The 23,940-nt window shown below is 42.6% G+C and overlaps 1 protein-coding gene across 1 annotated transcript in view; it reads right to left on the reverse strand.

Moving 5' to 3' along the window:
* Window positions 1-23,940, reverse strand: part of ANKRD22 (ankyrin repeat domain 22) — a 194,593-nt gene that overhangs the window by 85,119 nt on the left and 85,534 nt on the right. Inside the window, exon 3 of the mRNA XM_085605692.1 lies at window positions 14,821-14,928. Within this exon, the coding sequence (XP_085461818.1) occupies window positions 14,821-14,928 (108 nt within the window). The remainder of the gene's footprint in view (window positions 1-14,820; window positions 14,929-23,940) is intronic.

Here is a 23,940-nt window from a genome sequence, read left to right on the forward strand (position 1 = left end):
AAGCAAAGATGATAGAAAACAGGTTAGAGTGACTTCAAAGCTCAGTTTGCACTCATTCCATCGATGGATGAGTGGGTGGTAGATAGACTCGGCAGCACGAATAAAAGCTACATGGCTCCAGTGGAAGAAATAAGAATGTAGGCCCTATTTCTAACAGGCAGGATATGGATTTTCCCATGCTAGAAAAAGAACTTCGCCTCACAACGGAATAAGCTGGTGAAGTGGCAACAGAAGCAGAGGAGGAAACTTTGCAATGATATTTAATGTGGGAAAACCTGCTATGACAGAGGAAATGGATGAAAAAAGGAAAGATGCTCACAACCTATATTTAATAATGAATACTTTATTTGTATTTAACATGCGAGTCATACCTCCTTATAATACATGGGATTCTGCAATCCCTGTATAAACGTCCATCTCTAATTTCTTTATAATCGGCAACTTGTGACGCACGCAGTTGCCAATTTTACAGAAAAGACGTCAGAACTCAAATGTAATAAGTTGTTGCAGTCAAGTTCTGGCACAATCCGACAGCCGAGATGAAAGATAGTTATGGTCATAGAGCAGCTGTTTAGAGCAACAAAAATGAAACATAGCTTTTCTCTCTTCTGCTCCACTTTTCTAGCTTACAGTGACAATCAGAAAGAACAGGTTTGCTTTTTGCACTCCTTAAATAATTATGGCAAAGTTAGAATGTTTCTGAACATTCCACGCTACTGCAGCTTTTTCCCCCCAAACCTGACTTGTATTTAACTGTTTCTAATATCTTTTTGCAGCAAATATTTAACAGGTTTTTGCACTGGCGGTTCTATTTTTATTCTTCATGTCTGCAAATGCTCTCTTTTTCATATAAAAGAACTATCCACCAAGATTTTAAGTGGTCTGTGGGAAAGGTGATGTTGTGACTATGTACTATGTGGGATAAAGCCCCCCTCACGTACATAAGGATATTGAAAATCACCCCGGAGCTCGATAACCTTATAAAAGGACTCGGCCTTCAGCCTCGTTCCTCTATATGGATATGGAAATGGAACTTCTCAGTGATCTTCAATATCCTCATAATGTATGGCCGGGGTACTTTTTCCCTTATATAATAAATTTGAGAGTCTAATTACGTTATTAACTGGTATATATTATTTTGTTAATACAGGCACATTATGATGTCAGACCGTGCCTGTAATAAGAAAATGGTATCACTAGTCACTTATAATAAATACAAACGAGTGGTGATGTCATGGCAGTGGCTTAAATTACCAACTGCAGCAGCAATGGATTTGAAAGACTGGATAGACCAACGCCCACCTGCTTCCTGTTGCTTCACACCAGTACCAAAAACAGCTCACCAACTGTGACGTCATTATCCTTCTGTCCGGAGTTTCTCCTCCTCCCCCCTCTGCAACCTTATACGTGGAAGGAGTGGATCCTTCCCAATTTTAATCTTCTGAGGACAGCAGAACTGGCGCAGTATGCATGGCTAAAGGCCTACCTGCCCATACCCCAGTCTTCAATCTTGTATATTATGGCTTCAACCTGAAGCCCAGGCAATAAATGCGCCTGTATTTGCACCCATCCCAAGGCACTCGCTGCACCTCTCAGCTGCACCTTAAAAGGAAAGAGCACAGGTGATCCTCCTTTAGAAAAGAATGTGGTGTTTAACAGTGCGAGAAGTTCATCCAGACCTTTCAGATTTACATTGCTAGATTTGTAGTTCTGACTTTAGAGAAAACTACAAGTCTCGGAAGACGCGGAATTAAACTAGGAACACCTTTTCAGGTGAAGCTGAGAGGTAGACTCCATCCTTCCACATATAAGGTTGCATTGGGGGGGGGGGAGGAGGTGAAACTTCCTGGCAGAAGCAAATGGCATCCCAGTTGTTGAGTAGCTTTTGGTACTGGTGTGAAGCAACAGGAAGCAGGGCCGGACTGGCCATAGCGGGTACTCCCCCGGTGGGCCGCAAGGTTGGGGCCGGTTTAGGTGCCCGTTTTTGTTACAGAGCCCTTTTTGCAGCATAGCTGCAAAATCGGCCCTGGCAAACATCTTGGCCTCGCCACCCAACCCCCGGGGGGCCGGCCGAGCACTTTGCCAGGGCCGGTTTTGGTTCCCAGTCCGGCCCTAACAGGAAGCAGGTGGGGGCTGGCCTATCAAAATCACTTCACTGTCTAAGAACGTTTATGACAATGACTTGATATCAGCATTGGTGCCCCTCAGTCCTACCGTGCCAGTTGTAAATCTGGACAGAACGTTTCAGTAAGAGAGAATGTGAATCCTCTGTCCTAAGAAAATACTAGAACAGCTGAGCCTAACCTACCTTAACCATTCAAGAGACTGGCTGCAGCCACTGGTGGTAAGGCATGAAACTTATCTTGACACATGGCATCCTCATCTTTGGATTCAGACTATCGAAATGGGGTTCATGGATAGGAGGTTTATTTTACATGTTGTTCCACCTTCCGCCATGATTCTCTCTGATAGAATGAATTCATCCGACAGCCTATCACTGAATGAATGAATGTTTGAATGAATGACATTACATTTATAAAGCTAAAGCTTATGTTCAAGGCATTCTTGGCGCTAATTTGTTAGCAAAGCAATCTGGGTGGCTTTAAATATGTGTATTAAACATTAAATAGCCCATTCCACCTCTACGTCAACGGAATGACCCATCCAACCAATGGCAAAATATACTGTACTCGCAAATGCTCGTCATATCGCAAAAATATTTTGGAGGAGCAACTGCCACCATATGATATGTGTAAATAGACTCCCAGACACCATTTACAACAATGATATTGCGAATCAGCGAGATGTGTTACCTCCACCTTAGATTGCGAACAGTTTATCGTTGTAATACCTGTTCCTGCTGACAACAGTGTCAGGATTTACAAGGGTTCCTGCCACCCCTCGTTCTCAAGCCCCAATTAAGATCAGATATTAAACCATACTATGGTGGTGTATGAGACATTTCTGAAGCCATTCATGCACTAATAGTAAAATTGAATTTAACTATTAGAAATGGAATCCTACTGCGTGTCCTTAGGCCAATCGTCTAATTGGGATATCATTTACATGCCTGAGAGCAGATACTGCAGTTCTCTATGCATTGCACAGTATATATATATATATATATATATATATATATATATATATATATATATATTCACTGAAAAAAACATAGGTTTCAGGGGTGTTATAGTTAGCTGGACTTTTCACTTGTACAAAACCATTGAAATTCCCCCGTTATAGTTAGTTCAGCTAACTATAACTCGCGCGCCCGCAATGCACTGCTGATGACGTCACATATTACATCACTCATGACATGGTCAGTGACATCACTCATGACATCACTGATGACATCTCAAATGACATCACTGATGACATCACTGATGACATCATCCTTGTGATAGAGTGGCAGACCTCCTCTCACCCTAATATAACCTTTGATACACACATTCAAAAATAGAGACTGACATTTTCAAAAAAATGGACATACCAATACCAATTACAACAACCTCTTCAATAATTCTAAGATCCACATAAACATCCACTTATTCACCAACAGTCCTGTACAGTCACTCATTCGTGTACTCACACATCATATGTACTCATACACCTATACATCCTGTAACACAATGCCACTCATCCATAGAGTTACTCACACACATAGTTACTCATGCTAATAAAGAATCAAACATCCATTTACTTGCATATACAGTTATACACACACCACCACACTTACTTCTACGGAAACTTACACATACTTAGTCTTTTAAACAATCACTTATAGAAACACATACTTATTCATACAGGAACTCTTTCAATCTCTCACTCTCACATACACTCACTTATATACACCAATAGTCACATATACTAGTTTAAAACATATGTAGTTACTCATAGAGACACTATTGAGACAGCCATTCACTCACTAACACACCCATACACACACTCTTCCACCCATACAGTCCTGCACATATGCTGTCTTCAACACATACAAACAGTGAGTCACTCATTCATGCACTTATGCACTACGTAATACCCCCCACTGAACCATACAGACACTCAGACACTCATACTGATACTCAAAAAACCAACTAATAACCTATATAGACACTCATGTTGCTGCTCACCAACCCATGCAGCCACTTATACACAAAGTGAGAGACTGATACAGGTATTTACACATTTAAACATTACTCACTTAGCCATGTATTCAATAAGATACACTTAATCAGTCAGTAATACAATCAATTTTTCAAAAACAAATCATCCATTTAGACACTTATATACTCATTTATTCTTCCATCGACCTTGAGATATATAAAACATATTTAATTTTCAGCAAAACACACATTCACTGGATGATGTCATCAGTGATGTCATCAGTGATGTCATTTGAGATGTCATCAGTGATGTCATCAGTGATGTCACTGACCATGTCATGAGTGATGTAATATGTGACGTCATCAGCAGTGCATTGTGGGCGCGCGAGTTATAGTTAGCTTAACTAACTATAACGGGGAAATTTCATTGGTTTTTTACGAGTGAAATGTCCAGCTAACTATAACGTGCGTGAAACCTATGGTTTTTTCACTGAATTTGCAAGGTTTTTTAAATGCTAATTCCTAACTATAACGTGTGTGAAACCTATGGTTTTTTCACTGAATATATATATATTCACTGAAAAAACCATAGGTTTCAGGGGTGTTATAGTTAGCTGGACTTTTCACTTGTACAAAACCATTGAAATTCCCCCGTTATAGTTAGTTCAGCTAACTATAACTCGCGCGCCCGCAATGCACTGCTGATGACGTCACATATTACATCACTCATGACATGGTCAGTGACATCACTCATGACATCACTGATGACATCTCAAATGACATCACTGATGACATCACTGATGACATCATCCAGTGAATGTGTGTTTCTGAAAATTAAATATGTTTTATATATGTATATCTCAAGGTCGATGGAAGAATAAATGGGTATATAAGTGTCTAAATGGATGATTTGTTTTTGAAAAATTGATTGTGTAACTGACTGATTAAGTGTTTCATAGTGAATACATGGCTTAGTGAGTAATGTTTAAATATGTAAATATCTGTATCAGTCTCTCACTTTGTGTATAAGTGGCTGCATGGGTTGGTGAGTAGCTACATGGGTGTTTATATAGGTTATTAGTTGGTTTTATGAGTATCAGTCTGAGTGTCTGCATGGTTCGGTGGGGGTATTACGTAGTGCATAGGTGCATGAATGAATGACTCACTCTTTGTATGTGTTGAAGACAGCATGTGTGCAGGACTCTATGGGTGGATGAGTGAGTGTATGGGTGTGTTAGTGAGTGAATGACTGTCTCAATAGTGTCTTTATGAGTAACTACATATGTTTTAAACTAGTATATGTGACTATTGGTGTATATAAGCGAGTATATGTGACAGTGAGAGATTGAAAGAGTTCCTATATGAATAAGTATGTGTTTCTATAAGTGATTGTTTAAAAGACTAAGTATGTGTAAGTTTCCGTAGAAGTAAGTGTGGTGGTGTGTGTATAACTGTATATGCAAGTAAATGTATGTTTGATTCTTTATTAGCATGAGTGACTATGTGTGTGAGTACCTCTATGGATGAGTGGCATTGTGTAACAGGATGTATAGGTGTATGAGTACATATGATGAGTGAGTACATGTATGAGTGACTGTATAGGACTGTTGGTGAATGAGTGGATGTGTATGTGGATCTTAGAATTACTGTATAGGTTGTTGTAACTGGTATTGGTATGTCCATTGTTTTTAAAATTTTAATTTCTATTTTTGAATGTGTGTATCAAAGGTTATATTAGGGGAAGAGGAGGTCTGCCACTCTATCACAAGGATGATGTCATCAGTGATGTCATCAGTGATGTCATTTGAGATGTCATCAGTGATGTCATGAGTGATGTCACTGACCATGTCATGAGTGATGTAATATGTGACGTCATCAGCAGTGCATTGCGGGCGCGCGAGTTATAGTTAGCTGAACTAACTATAACGGGGGAATTTCAATGGTTTTGTACAAGTGAAAAGTCCAGCTAACTATAACACCCCTGAAACCTATGGTTTTTTCAGTGAATTTCTGAGGTTTTTTAAATGCTAATTCCTAACTATAACGTGCCTGAAACCTATGGTTTTTTCTGTGAATTTCAAAGGTTTTTTAAATGCTAATTTCTAACTATGCCTACAGAGATAGGACATGTGAAGAAAGAAGAAAAAATGCACAGAAAGAAACAAAAGAAGTGCAGAAAGAAGCAACAGAAGTCCTCAAATACGAAGATAAGTGCAGGAAGAAGGATAACGTGCAGAAAGAACAAAAAGAAGAGCAGAAAGAAGCCTTGTTGCAAAATCATCCTGTACCCTCAACTTTTTCAGACGGATACTGGTGGTAACTGAGTCTGACTAACCAGTCCTAGAGCCAGTGCTATGTTAAAAGACACTTAGAATACAGTGAAAACACCTACATACACTAGGGAACATTATGCGTTGGGGTCCCCCTGTGATTAGCATGACCTCCTCTGTAAGCCCCTAGTGTATAATAGGGCATGGGGATTAAAACTACCTCTTAAAACAGGCCACAGGGCGTTTTTGCACACGTTAACTCAGGCCTCGTCTCCTCCTTCACCACTGTGTAAACACGCCCTGTGTCCATTTTTAGTTGGGAGATTAAGTTCATTTGAATCCTGAGGGTCCCTAGGGTCCAACTAGCCCACTAGGTACCTCCAGTAAGTGCCACAGAGCTGCGTTGCAGAGAGGTGTAAAAAGTGGCACGGCCTGGACCACCTCTCTGCAATGCAGCTCAGTGGCGCTTACTGGAAGCACTTGGTGGGCTAGTTAGCCCCCAGGGGCCCTCAGTATTGAAGGGAAATTATATCCCCAATTTAAAACGTGCCATAGTGCGTGTTTGCACACGTCACCTCAGGCCCCGTCCCCTCCCTTCACCACTGTGTAAACGCGCCCTGTGGCTGTTCTAAGTTGAGAGATTAAGTCCCCCTGAATCCTAAGGGTCCCTAGGGTCAAACTAGACCACTAGGTACCTCCAGTAAGCGCCACAGAGCTGCGTTGCAGAGAGGTGTAAAAAGGGGCTTGGCCTCAGAACACCTGGCTGCAGCGCAGCTCCCTGGCGCATACTGGAGATGCCTGTTGGGGGCGCGTTTGCAGAGTGCTGCACGGAGGGGGCATGGCCTCCGGCACGATGCCAGTCTTTTATTTATTTTAGTTTTTTAAGAAGGGGGGCTGTTTGGTTCCCCTTCTTATTCTAATTTATTGGCCCTGATGACCCCATCCCCCAGGGCCAGTCTCCTAATTATATTTTTTTGACCCCAATCCCCAGGGCCGGCCACTGTTTTTTATTATTTTAAAAAAATATATATTTATAGACACACCTAGGACATGCTGGACAAACCGTACGTACCTATCACCATGACGATTTGCGTGATATTCATTAAAAGGCGACTATGCATGCAATGAATCCATGTGGAATGTATTTACACCACTAGTGAAGCTCTGACATGTCTGATGCCCTACCGTGCCTAATCCTGGTAGACACCCTTGTTGTTTATTTATACAAACATGGGTAGCTATTGACGGGCACATTTAATACACATGCACACCAAGCCATTCAAAGGGGATTCGACAAAAATTCGACCAAAACTATGCAAGAAACCCCCCTCACGGTTAATAAAACACACATCCACTGCCGGATGTGTAATACTTTTTATTTTACTCTCTGGAAAGGGGACGAACATCACTTGAGAGTCACAGCGTGCTCCTGACAGAGCCCAATGCTGTGTTACACCCACCATTGCCTGCCGAGTGCCACACACCTCTGTGTTGTATTCCACTAGCTAGTGCATATGCTATGACACTCTCTAGCCCATGTGCACTGTAACACCACCCCGTGAATATGTCATGCCACACTTGTCTTCGCACGGGTTATATTGCCCCATCTAACGTGCCTTTCTCGATGCCTATGTTATAACGCACAGTGCTATGCCATACATATTACAATCTGGGATCCATATCTTTGTCACAGTGCATATGCAACGTTACACTCCCCAGCACATATTTTATATTACAACTTTAGAGACTAGTTAGGTTACACAACACTGCCCTGTGCATATCGCATAGCACGCGCTAGTGCCTGTGCTATCTCGCGCTCTCCCATGAATCTGTCATTGCGCACAATGTATTGCATATTATATTTCACGCCCGGTTCATCTTATATCACACTTTTTGGTGCATAGTTTATACCATACACTATATCTAGTTTTCATTTTCAATCGTGCTCTCAGGACTATGTTCTATATAACACTGTGTTCACCTACCCTTTTCACGGACATTACATTTTGCGATAGGGGGTGGAGGGTCAGGGGGTGTTTCTGCCAAGTGAGCCCGGAGTCACAGTCACAAACGTCCTCTTCTTCCTGAATAAAAGTGAGATTATGCTGCATACTTGTTCATATTTTAAGTAGTTCACACAGACACAATGTTTTAAAAACAATAAAGTTCCTAATACCCGCCTTCTCTGAACAGTTAGCTTGCTGCCCCATCCCCTTCCTCCCTATCCTCTGTTGTGTGAATCCATGGACTAGCCTCCTCCCTCCTGCCATGCATGGTCTGATGTGCTGCCACTGCCCTCAATTTAGTATGATATACCAGTCCACTCCTCCTGCCCTCCATTGCCCAATTCTATGCCCCATCATTGACCTCCTGCTTAAACTCTGTGCTTAGCTTGCTGCCCCTATTCTCCTTCCCCCTACCCTCCGATGTCTTTGTGCATGCCCCTGCTCCATCCTTTTTGCCCACCATGTCCCATGGACCTGCCACTCCTATCTACTCTGAGTGTTCTGTTGAGCTGCCACTCCCCTCCCACCTGCCTAGCATTGTCAGATGACTGTAACCTGTCCCTGCCACCTCCACCCTGCCTGTCCACATGCCATGCCCCTATCCTCTTCCTCCTGTCCTACATGGTCCATTGTACTGCCACACCCTTCTGCCCTCCCTGGTCTGTTGTGCTGCAACTGCTCCTCCTGCCTGCCCCGTGTGGTCTGTTGTGAGGTCCCTTCCCCTGAACTTTCTTGTCTGTGCACAGGTCCTGACCCTTCCTTCTATCCTCCATCGTCCTTTGTGCATGCCCCTCCACCCTCCTTCTTGCCCATCATAGCCATTGTGCTGCCACTAACCCTCCCACTTGCCATGCATGGTCTTCTGTGCTGCCATGGCCCCTCCCACCTTCCCTGTGTGGTCAGTTAGCTGCCCCTGACCCCCTCCCACCTTCCCTCCATGGTCTGTGTGTATGCCATCACAGTCTCACTGTTGCTCTTCATGGTGTGTCTTGCTTCTAGTGCCCATCCTGCCTGACCTCCATGGCTATCTTGCTGCTCCTGCCCTGCCCCCTTGCCCCCAGCCCTACTCCCTCCCTCCTGGCTTGTCTGTTCCATTGTAATGCCCCTGATCCGTCCCTCCTGCCCTTTATGGTCTGTTATACTGCAGCTTTCTCTCCTGTCTGTCCATTATGGTCAGCTAGCTACCATTGCCTCTTGCCCCTCTGTTCTCTGTTGTCCATGTGCATGGTCCTGTCCCCTCCCTCTTGCTTTCTATGGATTGTTGTGCTGCACTCCCGTCCTGCATGCCCTGTGTGGTGTATTGTGCTGCTGCAAACCCTGATGCCTGCCCTGCAGGGTCAGTTTGGTGCACCTCTCCATGTCCCTCCTGTCCTCTGTTATCCAAGTCCATGTCCCTATCCCATTTCCTTCCATGATCCAATGTACCATACTTGCGAACATTTTGAACTTGGTAAGAGGGAGATTTTGAAAAAAAACTGGGGTATTGATTTTCCCCTTTGAGTTACATTGAAAAAGAGGATATTGTAGACAGGAGACAGATCAAATAAAGCCCATTTGAGCTTAAAAACATTGGACGTTTCCTGGCTGAATCGGGTCTGTTGGCATGTATGGTTGTACTACCATTGCCTCTTCCTTCTGCCCACAATGGTCTATTACATTGCCACAGCCTTGAAGGAGGGTAGATTTTGTATCACAGGGGGCCCCTGGCCCGTTCTGTCCACACCTGAAGTATGAGACCCTTGTCCTTGCCCTGCCAGCTGCATTTGTAGGCCGTATTAAATTGACCAGCGGGTCCTGTGTTGCTATATAATTATCCTGAGACATCCTTACCACTCAGCCAGCATAAAACCCCTGTGTAGGCCCTTCTGTTCAATATGTAGGCCTCTTTGTTAAATTGACCATAGCTCTGCAATTTTAGTGTATAGCAGTCTGAAGGCAGGTCTGCGAGGCCTTCTGATCCAAACTAGTAGCCCCCACCCTACCCGAATGCTCCGTGCTCGGTATCAAAGTTCAACATCCCCCTGAAGCTGTCGACATACAGTAGGCTGCATCCTGGACTGGTACTTGCTTCCTGGGCAGGTTTCCCGCTTTTAAGGAAGTGGCAACCGCAGAGCGTCAAGTTAGGAGAACTGAGGAGATTTTATACATGAATATATTGAATTCCTGTACAATACCCATTATTTTCTGCTTGCTCTATGGAACTTACGATAAGCGATTGGCCTGAGAGACTGACCTTTTCACCCAGTCCATTGTCAGCATTAAGTGGGTAAATGACGAAATGTCTGGTAAAATCTGCAGACGAAGCTTTTGGGTAGCATACGTAGGTAGATGTAGCGTGCAAAGGAGCCCACAAAATGATATAAAAAGGGAGCACCCACAGATATCGACGGACTACCTCGCCGTCTGTATGTAGGTTAACAGGCAGTGCAGGTTTTCCCCAGAGCTGGGAGCTCTTGTCTTCCTTTGCTTAAAATGTCTTGCTCTGCTTTGCTTCAAGTATCTTATTCTATTTTACCTATATGAAATGTCATGTTATGTTTAACCATTGTTCTCTTTACTTTTGCATTTAAAAGATTTTGTATTGTAATTGCAGGAATGCTTGCTCTAAGAGTAAACGTGAGTGTTCCTAGGTAACATTTTCCTTGGTGTAACTTGTTTCTCATGATGCATTTATAGATGTGTTTTCTCTCTCTCTCTGTCAGTACATTAATTGAGATACAGAGAATATTATGACAGCTGTATGATTATCTGGATTCTGTATTTTGTACTTTATGTCTCTATTCTGCGGTTTCTTTGAAGTTGCATCTTCTCATTAAACTGCCATTGTATTCTGCCTCCAATTCCATGTCTCATATGTCTGTTTTCTTCATTTTTGGAGCAAGCGTTCCTAGGCACCCCGGCTCAAATTAAGGTGCCCCTTTTGTCCCTGACTCACTCTCCTGCTCAGTTCTGTGGTGGCTCCCGGGGATCTGGGGACCGCCCCTAGCTTCCTTGACCCGTAATAGATCTTCCCTCCAACAGCCTCTCTTGCAAGTCCTGTATTGTTGGTTTGTTGCCCCTGCCCCCCTTTCCACTGCCCTCCATAGTCTGTTGTGCTTCCACGGCCCTTCCTGCCTGCTCAGTGTGGTTAAATTGTTGCCTTTGCACCCTCCTACCTGCCTTCAATTTTCAGAGTCCGTGCCCCTGGCCTCTGCCTCTCAACAGTATCCTAATGAACAACTAGATTGCTAACATTCTATATTTATTACAAAAGTGTGGAACGCCTGACATCATCTTGATGTAATCAAAACTGTAATACCTAGAGCATTTCCTTTAGAAATTACATATATGAGAGGGTCTTATTGGCATCAAAATTATGGTTAGTGCTCTAAAAGACTAAAATAAGGACATATTTTCTGAGTTTTCAAATAGCGACAAAGCACTTTTAAATTATTTGTTATCTTTATGTTTTTTTATCCAGTTGACCACTTGATTAAATGTTGCACTTAGGGGAGAGGATGTGGTGTTACTTCCAGAACTGCAGACTTTGCAACTGGGGAACCAGGTTGAAGTTTCTGCTTCAGCTCGACATTCTGTGATTCTGGTCAAATCACTTAGTCTCCCCATGTCTACAACCAAAATGAATTTGTTCTTGTGTGATGTAACCAATGCTCATGTAAAGCACTCCAATACCTGACAAGTCTGCACTATATAACACTGCAAAAACACAAAATAAAAAGTGTTTTGCACACTTCTGTCATTGGGCTATATTTGGGCTACATCTGGGTGATTTTGGGCTACATTTGGGCTCTTTTGTCTCCGGTGGCCATCTTGGGAGATTTATTTGTTATGAAGTTTCCTAATTTCCTCATGTACTGCAGTCTCCTCAGTAGGAAATGCTTTCAGTTTTTTACTTTGATTCCATCATGAAGGTATTCAGATATGTCACACATTTGCCATAAATTCTGAATGTTAGCACTCTAGTTGCTCATTAGATCACTGTAGTAAAACTACTGCACCATGGAAGTCTGCTCCTGGTATTAAAAGTGCATGTTTCAGTCTGCATGTCAGAATTTTTTAATGAAATAGAAGAGGATTTGAGAAGTCACTCAAAATGTGCCCTCATTTTCTTTCTTCAGCATTAATCATAATTTCTATGGCAAAATGAACCTCCTCATTGTGTTCCTTTTTAAATTAAATGTTTTAAGTGTTACCAGTTTATTCCAATCAAGATGGCTTCAGGTGTGCCTTACTTTTGTCATAATGAAGACAGTAAGCGCTCTAGTTGTTTTTAAGAACATTCTGGGACATTCTGTCATTGGGCTATACTTGGGCTACATCTGGGTGATATTTGGGCTACATTTGGGCTCTTTTGTCTCTGGTGGCCATCTTGGGAGTCTTATTTGTTATGAAGTTTCCTAATTTCCTCATTTACTGCAGTCTCCTCAGTAGGAAATACTTTCAGTTTTTTACTTTGATTCCATCAAGAAGGCATTCAGATGTGTCACACATTTGCCATAAATTCAGAATGTTAGCACTCTTTTTGCTCATTAGATCACTGTAGTAAAGCTACTGCTCACCAGGGAAAAATGCTGCTGGTATTGAAAGTGCATGTTTCAGTCGGCATGTCAGAATTTTTTAATGAAATAGAAGAGGATTTGAGAAGTCACTCAAAATGTGCCCTAATTTTTCTTTCTGCAGCACTAATCATACTTTTTATGGAAAAATGAACCCCCTCATTTTGTTCCTTTTTAAATTAAATGTTTTAAGAGTTACCACTTTAATCCAAGCAAGATGGCTTAAGGTGTGCCATACGTTTATCATAAGTAGGACTGTTAGCGCTCTAGTAGTTCTTTGGAACACTCTGGGAAGCTGCAGTAGAACACAAAGGAATCAACTGACAGTCTCTGCCCTTGTTGGATGTACATGTTTTACTGAGAATGTCAGACTTCATTCTCACATGACTGAGAAAGATAATGTGAATTTACAGAAAATAAGCTCTCAGTTTAGCCTATAGATCACCTTCCAAACCTCTGTGGTAAAAGCATGAGAAAATATTTTTCTCTCAATCATGATATCCCAGCAGAAGGCTTTTTCACATGGTGAAATCACCTTAGAACATACCACAATTCCTAAAATGAGTATGGTACCATCAACAAATGATTTATAATGTAACTAAAGTCTTAAAACCTTCTATTAACTGCAATGCTTTTTAATGAGGTGCTATCATGTATATTGGTCCCAAGATGGCTGCCAACACTTCTTGGATGAAGTGCTGAAGGCCAATCAGATCTCAGGATGAGATGTGTGGTTAGGCTCCGCCCACATATATATATGCTTTTAAATGCTATTTTCTCAGGAAATACTGAACAGATTTACACCAGACCTGCAAAAGGCACTTCCTTGACCTTATGGCTACCTCTCTGCCAAATTTTGAGTAATTCTGTTCAGCCGTTCGGGCTGTAGCTGTGTCTAAAGGTCCTATGGAAAAATGCATGGGGAAAACGCGTTTTGGGACCCCCCTTTTTTCTCGGCCCCTGCTTGACGAATCCCCCCGAGACTTTCAGGGTAGGAGCGGAGCGTAGCGCCCCACCTATTTTGAAAATTTCGCGAGGATTCGTCGACCGGCGCCAAAGTTATTCCAAATAGAATGTTGCGGATTTCCTATGGAAACAGGGTCCTAACTATATCTACCTACTGGCGACCGCCAGTAGGTAATATATATATATATATATATATATATATATATATATATATATATATATATATATATATATATATTCAGGTCTGGTCTGAAACCAGCTGTATATGTCCCACGAGCCTCATGTTTTATTAAAAAAAAAAATACCTACAGAGATATAAACATCTTTCGGTCAGCCCTTTTAATCCATTGGGCTGTTGAAGTGCCATTCACATTTTATTTCCACCCACTACCGCATACAGCTTCGACCAATGATTGAGCCAGTTTCTGTCACTGGGCCTCGTCACTGATGGCATTTAACTTGTGCACATGCACCTTAAAAGTAGTCCACAAGTGACAATACTATTGGGTCAAACACTGCTTCCGTTTGCACTTTTTATTTTTGAGATCAATCATTTTGTACTTATTCATTTATTTAATACAAACGTGTGTAAGGCATCTTTCGGTGGCGCCATTTTAACTTTTTATTACTTCTAAATTTGTAATGCCTTTTAGATATTTTTTGGGGAAAGAAAAAAAGCAATCAGAGGCATGCCAAGGTCTGCCTTATTGGTTTTCCCAATGCTTGGTTTTATTGCCTGCACCTGCGGAGTAAAGTCTTGTGATTTAAACACTGGTCATTCAAGTTGTTGCTTCATAAACTACAGCACAACATACTTCAAAGTTGAATGGTTAGCAAGTAGCCTTTATTGTTTTATTGGTAAGTGCAAGTAAAATCAGATAGCTTAATATGTGCTGAGGGTGCGTTACCAACACTCACTTACCATGATGAGGTAGCCAATGAGCAGCACGGGCATCAAGATAATGATCAGCAGGTAGTCAAGGAAAGTAAACCGTTTCCTCACAGCGTAGTGCAAACACGTCCTTTCTTTCTGTAATCAAGGAAAACACAGCTTTTCAGCATGCACAGTGCAAAAATACACTGCTTTTGACATTCTTCTACTATGTAAACGGCTACTAAACACGCCCCAAGCTCAAAATGTATTTAGCGGAGACATGTCTTGTAGAACGTGTTTCCTAATATCAATATGGCTGCCTGGTGACAGGCGCAGCTGCCAGAGACAGGGGCATTTCAATGATTTTGGGGGCCCTGGGCAAAATGAATTTTGGGGCCCCCTGTTCGAATGAGCTTTGAATTTATGATCCAGTTTCAGCTCTCTCATGTCCTCTTTGCCCAGATCACAAACAATGCACAGACACACTGGTTCTAATTCTAAATGTGTTTATAGTTAATATTCAGGGACAGTGATGTAGGTTTTCGGTATTGTAACACAGTAGAAGCTCACTAATACAGCTGCAAGTAATCTCAGTGACACCCTCCCATTTTCATACGCAAGATCCTGTTTGGATCTAAAAAGAAACATTTTGTATAGATGCTGCATGAAACAAAAACACATTTGTCTGCAAAATGTCCGTGATAGACTCACACATTTCCCAGATTAAAAATAAATGAAAGGAAAACACTATTTGTAACAATCTGTTTAAGAAGTTTTCAAGGTCACCAAGGCTTCAGAACAGAGCTGGCTCTATCAGGAGGTCCCCTGAAAGGCTGGGGGCCTGGACCAGAGCCCACTTGGCCTTAAAACATCTCTGGCCAGGGAATGAAAAAGTGATAGACCAAAATTAAATTAGTATTAAACTAGTAAAGTGCGCTCCTGAGCGGCTATCCCAAGTCTGCAGATATATATATATATATATATATATATATATATATATATATATATAAATCCTGTGGTGCCCTTGGTTGAGGGTCGGCGCTCTTTGCTCGGGGCGGTGCGTAGTACGCCCGGTAGGGCAACCGGTACAAATGAGCAACAAGAGACCTCTGAGCCCAGAGGTCAGGAGAACACGCACTCACTCGGAATCCAGTCGTTTTAGTTGCAGTTCGTTTTAATTCTAAACCAAATTCATCAGCAAACAAGCCAAACAACACTGGCCCAACGCGTTTCGGTTCTGACTCGAACCTTGATCACGGGTTACCAACAAAATGACCTGACATTATTTATTTCTATTTTTGCCATCACTTCCTGTTTCAAAATTTGCAAAGCATTCTGGTCATTGTAGTGCATTTGAATTGCACATTATGCTGGTGAATTACAAAAATACCAAATTGGTACAATAACATATGGAGAAAAGAGGAAAGTCACGGATGAGTTTTGTCATTAATACAATTCTTAACAACGCACTTTCACAATTAACAATGTCCGATTATTGTGATGATTTGGGAACTCAGCTTTTAAACTCGAGATACAATTAGACCTGCAGTTGTGGATTATAAATGCCCTCTAGTGGGTATGTCAAAAGCATGGCATTCACACAGTATATAGAGGCTATATTGACCCTCCATTTCGAAATCGAACACAGGGTACTATACATGACCATAGAATCGGTACTACGCCATTGAACAAGTGCCATATTTGGAACGCGGAGGCAACCGAGAAAAACTTCTCCGTCAAAAGGAGTCCAAGCACATTGTTTCATTCAGAACTCTGACTCCTTATGGCTTAAATCAGGATGAGGAACTTTTTGTACATTTGTGAACTCATTATAAACCATTCTCAAGAAATTATCGGACTATAACTGCAGTTGTAATCTATGCATGACACAGTAGTACAATGCTTCAATAGTTTTTTGCTATTATATTAATTTTGTACAAATGGGTCCAATCAGCCAATTTCGGCATATCTAAAATGTACAATGTTTCAACACCCACTAGAGGGATGTGATTCTATGGTCATGTATAGTACCCCGTGTTCGATTTCGAAATGGAGGGTCAATATAGCCTCTATATACTGTGTGAATGCCATGCTTTCGACATACCCACTAGAGGGCATTTATAATCCAGAACTGCAGGTCTAAAAGCTGAGTTCCCAAATCATTACAATAATCGGACATTGTTAATTGTGAAAGTGCGTTGTTAAGAATTGTATTAATGACAAACTCATCCGTGACTTTCCTCTTTTCTCCATATGTTATTGTACCAATTTGGTATTTTTGTAATTCACCAGCATAATGTGCAATTCAAATGCACTACAATGACCAGAATGCTTTGCAAATTTTGAAACAGGAAGTGATGGCAAAAATAGAAATAAATAACGTCAGGTCATTTTGTTGGTAACCCGTGATCAAGGTTCGAGTCAGAACCGAAACGCGTTGGGCCAGTGTTGTTTGGCTTGTTTGCTGATGAATTTGGTTTAGAATTAAAACGAACTGCAACTAAAACGACTGGATTCCGAGTGAGTGCGAGTTCTCCTGACCTCTGGGCTCAGAGGTTTCTTGTTGCATGTATATATATATATATATATATATATATATATATATATATATATATATATATATATATATATATATATATATATATATATATATAACAGCAAACCTCTCACACGGAGAAGGGAGTGAGCCGCACACATTAGGTGATGTGAAATCCATTTATTTCTTTAAAAGCGCTGGCGCTGGCATGTTTGTTCCTGATGCATTTCGGTCAGCATTGACCTTTTTCAAAGGAAGCCAGAAGCATCTAAAGGTCAAAAGGTAAACTGTCACTTATTTTAAGTGTTTGCCCCCTGGTGGGCTCCACGTTAGGCTTCAGTGGGGCATGCTGGTATATGGAGTTTCACTTTTGTCCCGCAGTTGTTTCCCTTAATGGGTGATGCTTAAAAGTTTTTTCCGCTGATTAGCGCTGTCACCTAATCCCCATGCATACTACCTTTCAAGTTGCTGGGGACCAAAGCCAGGATCCAGTTCCTGGCGGCTGCCACTGCCCTTGTTGCTTCCGCAAAACTTCATGGAGGGTCCGATTTCGGGCAGTAATGGCGCTCTTTTCCTTGGTGGTGCGTCGCTCTCGGCAGGACCACGCCGAAAAACACAACAGCAAACCTCTCACACGGAGAAGGGAGTGAGCCGCACACATTAGGTGATGTGAAATCCATTTATTTCTTTAAAAGCGCTGGCATGTTTGTTCCTGATGCATTTCGGTCAGCATTGACCTTTTTCAAAAGAAGCCAGAAGCATCTAAAGGTCAAAAGGTAAACTGTCACTTATTTTAAGTGTTTGCCCCCTGGTGGGCTCCACGTTATATATATATATATATATATATATATATATAGAGAGAGAGAGAGATATAGCTAGCTAGATAGATGGATAGATAGATGGATAGATAGATGGATAGATAAGACAGTTGTAACAGTTGTAGTTACCACATTCGCCCACAAGAGAGGGCTGCTGTAGTGTTTATCCCCGTTACAAAGGGCCAACATCTTTAATTAGCAGTATTTATGTCAGTGTTTACTGACACCTTGACCTGTAGTCAGAGTCATGGCGAGAAGAAGATTGGAGAACAACAGAACAAGGAGAGAAGCAGCAAAAAAGGATTTTCTGATTATAAGACATTAACTTCAGGCATCAATATAATACAATGCAATTTTTTAGGCAAGGAGATTAAGTGACTTGCTTAGAATCACAGGATGTACAACCGATTCGCAATCGAACCTGGACTCCCGGCTGGCATCTCAGGCCATTAGTCCACATCTCCCCCCCGTTGGGCCACCAAGTGAAGTTTAAGATAAAAAAATAGTATTCCACTGCTTATTCTAATTTTAAAAAGTTTTCAGTTTGGTAGCGTTCTATAGTAGATTTCAATGTATTGTCATAGAGTGAGGTATTACTGACTGAGGAGCAATTCATTAAGGCATCCGTTTTAGACCTCCACCTTTGGCACAAAAAGGAGGTGTTCGTGTAAATGACTGGTTTCTAAGTCAAAAACTATTCTGCAGGGGGCGTGGCCAAGCGCGGACTGAAGATGACCGCGTAGTCTGTGAGCTCCGCCATCCGTTTTAGCCCTCGTCTATCCCGATTCAAAATCCGTCACACCTGACTGCAGCCCCTGATGTCGGATCGTTAGCAGAGCCCATCCCATCTGCTCCAGTACACGGATTGTGCCGAACAGAGGAGCAATCACCAGGACGAATACAGGGCTCTGGTCACTGACCGCGCCAAATTAATGGGGCAGGACAGACTGGGCCGACTCTATGACTGGGGGGACAAGGCGGGACAATGAATCGCCTGGTTGGACAAAAAAAGAACACGCTAGTAGGCTTGTCCCGGAACTTAGAAGCACTGATGGATCCCCCATAATAGATCCCCAGGGCATAGCTGACCAATTTGCAACACACTTTCACACAGTCTACAGTTCCGTCGCGCCATACACAGAGGCGGACTCTTGGGAACTCCTACGAGATAGCTCCCTCCCAGTGCTAACGGACGAAGATCGAGCATTCATGGATAGTGCCCTCACCGCTGACTAAATAGCGACCACAATACGAGCGCTTCACTCTGGCAAGGCTCTCGGCCCAAACGGTATCTCGATCGAGCTTTACAAGCTCCGTCCAGATAAACTAGCCCCATATGTGAAATCTATGTTTGAAGACAGTCTGGAACAGGGGTCGCTGCCCACAGACCAAAGAATCGCAACCATTGTCACAATTCACAAGGAAGGGAAATCCAAAACAGATTTCGTCTCCTACCGCCCTTTTTCATTACTTAATGCAGAACCTAAAATCCTAGCCAAAGTGCTTGCAAATAGGCTGATTAAGGTAATATGGGACTTGGTACACCCGGATCAATCGGGGTTTATGCCAAGAAGGAACACAGCTCTGAATTTGTGCAGAGTACATGGGGTCTTGGGCAGGGTGCCGGCCATTAGGGAAGATGCGGTCATAGTCTCCCTAGATGCCACTATGGCTTTCGATACAATTGAATGGCCATATCTCTTCGCTGTGCTCACAAAGTTGGGATTTGGGCTGGGTTTCAGCCGGTGGGTGCGCTTGCTGTACAGCTCCCCTTTGGCTCAGGTAGTCGTCAAAAATAAAAAATCAGAGACCTTTACACTTAGCCGAGGGACCAGTCAGGGAGGCCCCCTCTCTCCCCTATTATTTGCATTGGCCCTCGAGCCCCTTGCGGCATGGATTCGTAAGGCCGGGATGATCCGTGGTCTACGGTGGTCGGCGGACTGGGAAGATCGTATCTCCTTATATGCGGACGACATCCTCCTATATCTTGCATCCCCCCAAAAGTCCCTTATTGCCTTATTTGACATCTTGGCCATTTTTGGCAGATACTCCGGGTTCCGTATTAATTGGCAGAAATTTCTCCTATATGTCCTCTGTGGGAGTCTTCCCCCGCTACCTCGAAATTGCCCCATACCGATAGTCTCAGAAGGCTTTAAATACCTAGGTATATTCATTTCTCTTGATAGCTCACTCCGATATGCCCGTAACCTTGTTCCCCCACTGCAAAGACTCAAACGTGATATCACAAACTGGAAATCGCTTCCACTCTCTCTACTCGGCAAGGCGGCCCTTTTTAAAATGATGTCCCTGCCCCACTTTCTTTATGTCCTGCAGAACTCGGCCGACCCTGTCCCAAATTCGTATTTTAACAAAATAGAAGGGCTCCAGCGGGACCTTCTTTGGGATGGGAGACTGCGTATCGCTTTACAAAAACTTACGTTCAGCTGGTATGATGGAGGAATCGGATTGCCCGACATTAAAAAATACTACTGGACAGCACATCTTATAGCAATAAATCATGGCACCTATGGTCGGCCCGACGACCCGGGGTTCAATATGGACAGATGGCTCCTTCCAAACGGAACCTACACCCAAGCCTTATACTCCAAACCGAACAGGTACCCACTTACTGGCCCCACCAACCACACAGTTAAAATTTGGCACTCAGCGACCACATCGCTAGGCTGGAGCAATAGACTGACTTTCGCCACACCGTTGTGGGACTCCCAAAAGCTAGGGGACCTGGGCAACTCCAAAGGCTTTAATAAATGGGATCTAATTGGTATTTCCTACATTAGGGACCTTTGGGTCAAAATTGACGTGAAGCCCTTTGACACCCTCCAACGTCAATACGCTATGGCAGATTCGGAGCGTTTTCACTACCTGCAAATTCGGCAGCGTTGCCCCATGACTCCTCCCTACCTGAATTTTCTCCACTAGAGGACAGACTACTAGACGGCCATTTACCTGTAAAAGCTATCTCCCTGACTTACAGAAAACTCATCAACAACATGGACGATCCTCTGCTGTCCCTGCGTGAGAAATGGACTGGAGATGGTATCGAGTTAGATGATGAAAACTGGCAGGCAGTGGTCTCCTCCCCCAAAACTGTCGCCATCCCAGCACGTCTCCGCCTGGTGCAACTAACGATTCTACACAGAATTTATATCACAGGTCCCCAATTGACACATATGGGTGGTCCGGCAGATGGGGCTTGCAGGAGGGGGTGCACCCAAGTGGGCTCGTTCATACACATAATATGGCACTGCGACCCAATCCAGGAATATTGGCGCAAGATACACGAAATAATGAGTGAAACACTGGAGGTCGAAATTGTGCCAGAGGCCCGTAAATGACTCCTCAACATCTCGGAACCCACTGACCTTAACGCATATGCCACACAATGGGTCACACTGGGCTGCATGGTCACCAAGAGAAACATCGCTCAACTCTGGGGGGGCATCACATGCTCCCAAGGTAGCGGATTGGAAGAAAGATCTCGATTGGTGTATGTTGAGGGAAAAGACGCAGCTCGGGGCTGCCCCCGGAAATGGTCGAAGATATGGGCTCCCTGGAATGAATACCGTGGATATATATGTACGCCTCCCTGTAATTTTGATTGTGATAATCCCCCCTCCCCATGATTTCCAATGCATTATCCTACTGTACCTATATGTATCTTGTTTTTATTGTGCTTCCTATCATTGACCCATGTGGAACTGTACCTTTATGTCGAGTATGTTTAATAAAAAGATTTACAAAAAAAACATTTTACAAAAAGTTGCCAGTTATGACCTCCTTGCCCCCTGTGCCTCTAAAAATTCAGTTGTGTGTTGTGGGCGCTGCAGCTGATGGTTTGTACAGGAGGTTAGTAGCCGCATTACGATGGACATGAAGTCACCAAAAATCCAAAGGAATTGGATGTGACCTTGCGCTACCCTTCCTGTCCAAATTTCAGTCATGGCGACCCATGCCACCATAATGTCTCTGCACTGCTTTTTAGTGGGCTGGGCAGCACAACCTACAGAGTGGCTGATGGGCCTGTGGTTTACAACAACCACCAGAGTGCAGTATGTGAGCTGCCTAGCACACTGGGGCATTTATAAGAGACTCAGCTGACTAGGACGCTCCTCAAACCTAAATCCTGTACTACTGCGGAATGCACAGGAGTCCATCGCCGTTTTGAACAGTTGTCCCCCAGAGAATCTACTAGCGTTTTTCAACCCAGAGGACCAACTAGTCTTGTGGTACATCTGCCCTGTATTTGGTGACTCAGCTTTTTTTAAACATGCTTCATTATTCTGACTGCCAGGCCCGAATTGCGAATTGACCTACTGAGATTTTTGTTTCCTGTGATTCCCTGGCGAGTGTCCGTTTCCTGGACTTGAAATACCTACCCCAGTGCTGAAACTGAAAAAAAATTCTGGGAACCCATAAATTGGTGGGTAACTGTGTGGCAGAGGAAAGGGGGTAGAATCGCAAGGAGTCATGAAAAGCAGAGCCTGAGAGTCAACTTATACATTTAATATTTTGAAAATCTACTGCAAAGAAATTGGCACCAAGGACAGATGAGACAGTAAATCTGTTCTGGCTTACTTAATTGGTCACAAAAAGGCTGCAACTCTCTGGCTCAACTTCTTGCAGCTTATGAACTTTGTAAACATCAGGGCCATTAATACAAAAGTAAGTTAACAGGACTCATGCAATCAACCATTTAGGCATAAAACATGGAATCAATCGAGAAAGAATCTGATCATGCAAAAGTAGGCTCAACAGAGATCTCAGCTGCAGTTGCGCAACCGATGGAGAGAAAATTACCAATGTCAGAGAATTCAAGGTATATTTTCGCCCTGCAAACCCAGATAGCAAGGGAAATTTACCATAACCAGTTGTGCCACGAGGTCTCCAGACACACTCCAATCCACTGGAAAACATGATTATTCAAATGTGCTGTTTACGGAGTAATTTTGAATTCACAAGAATCGCCGCATATTCCACCTGCTTCCTCAAAAATTACAGATTTCAAGAAAAAGTGTCTAGTTCAAACAGATCAAAACTTATGGTACAGCAGTGTCATACATTGCATAAAAGTTAAATGGACCCCCTTCATGAGTTGATTTATGTTTACGACATTAGTCTGTTCTTGCTTAGTTATTCAATCAGGTGAAGAATAGCAATCCCTTCTTTGTCCACAAAAATGTTCTGCTTCATTATTCTGCAATTTCCCATGGTACCAAGAACACTGTTCTCAAAACAGCATTTATTTTCAGAAGGCTCTCAACGTAGAGAAAAAACACAAACTTTATACAAAATGATTGTATTAATTTTGACGATGCCTCGTAGAAAGTCACATACATTATACATATTTAAAATAAAATATTGTTCTGAAAAGAAATTTCTTAATGGAAAAAAGTAATTCTAGAGATCTAGAGTGGGCACAGAGATAAATAAAAACTCAGAACCATAGTAAAGCATCGCTGGAGTAAACAGAAAAAAAGAGTAACTTTTATATGGCATAGGGCGCACATTAAGGGTTATTTTCTGCATCATTGTATGCTCTAAATAAACTATTTTGCTCTGGAAATTAGTAGGGCCGGTGTTAATAAAATAGTGTTACTGTCTTCCATGGAAGACTACATTCCTTTTTGTTGACGAATATCACTTTAAAAAGGATCTGGTGAATGTGTCCTTTTAAAGAAACCTTTGTACTCTGCATAGCGCTGTATCGATAAGTGTTTAAAAACAAATTTGGAAGATAATTCCACCACAGAATAGACTGCATAACGCAACATAATTTGCAGCGTCTTGCCTTAC

Source organism: Triturus cristatus, chromosome 1_2, assembly GCF_964204655.1.
Source record: "Triturus cristatus chromosome 1_2, aTriCri1.1, whole genome shotgun sequence".
Taxonomy (NCBI): domain Eukaryota; kingdom Metazoa; phylum Chordata; class Amphibia; order Caudata; family Salamandridae; genus Triturus; species Triturus cristatus.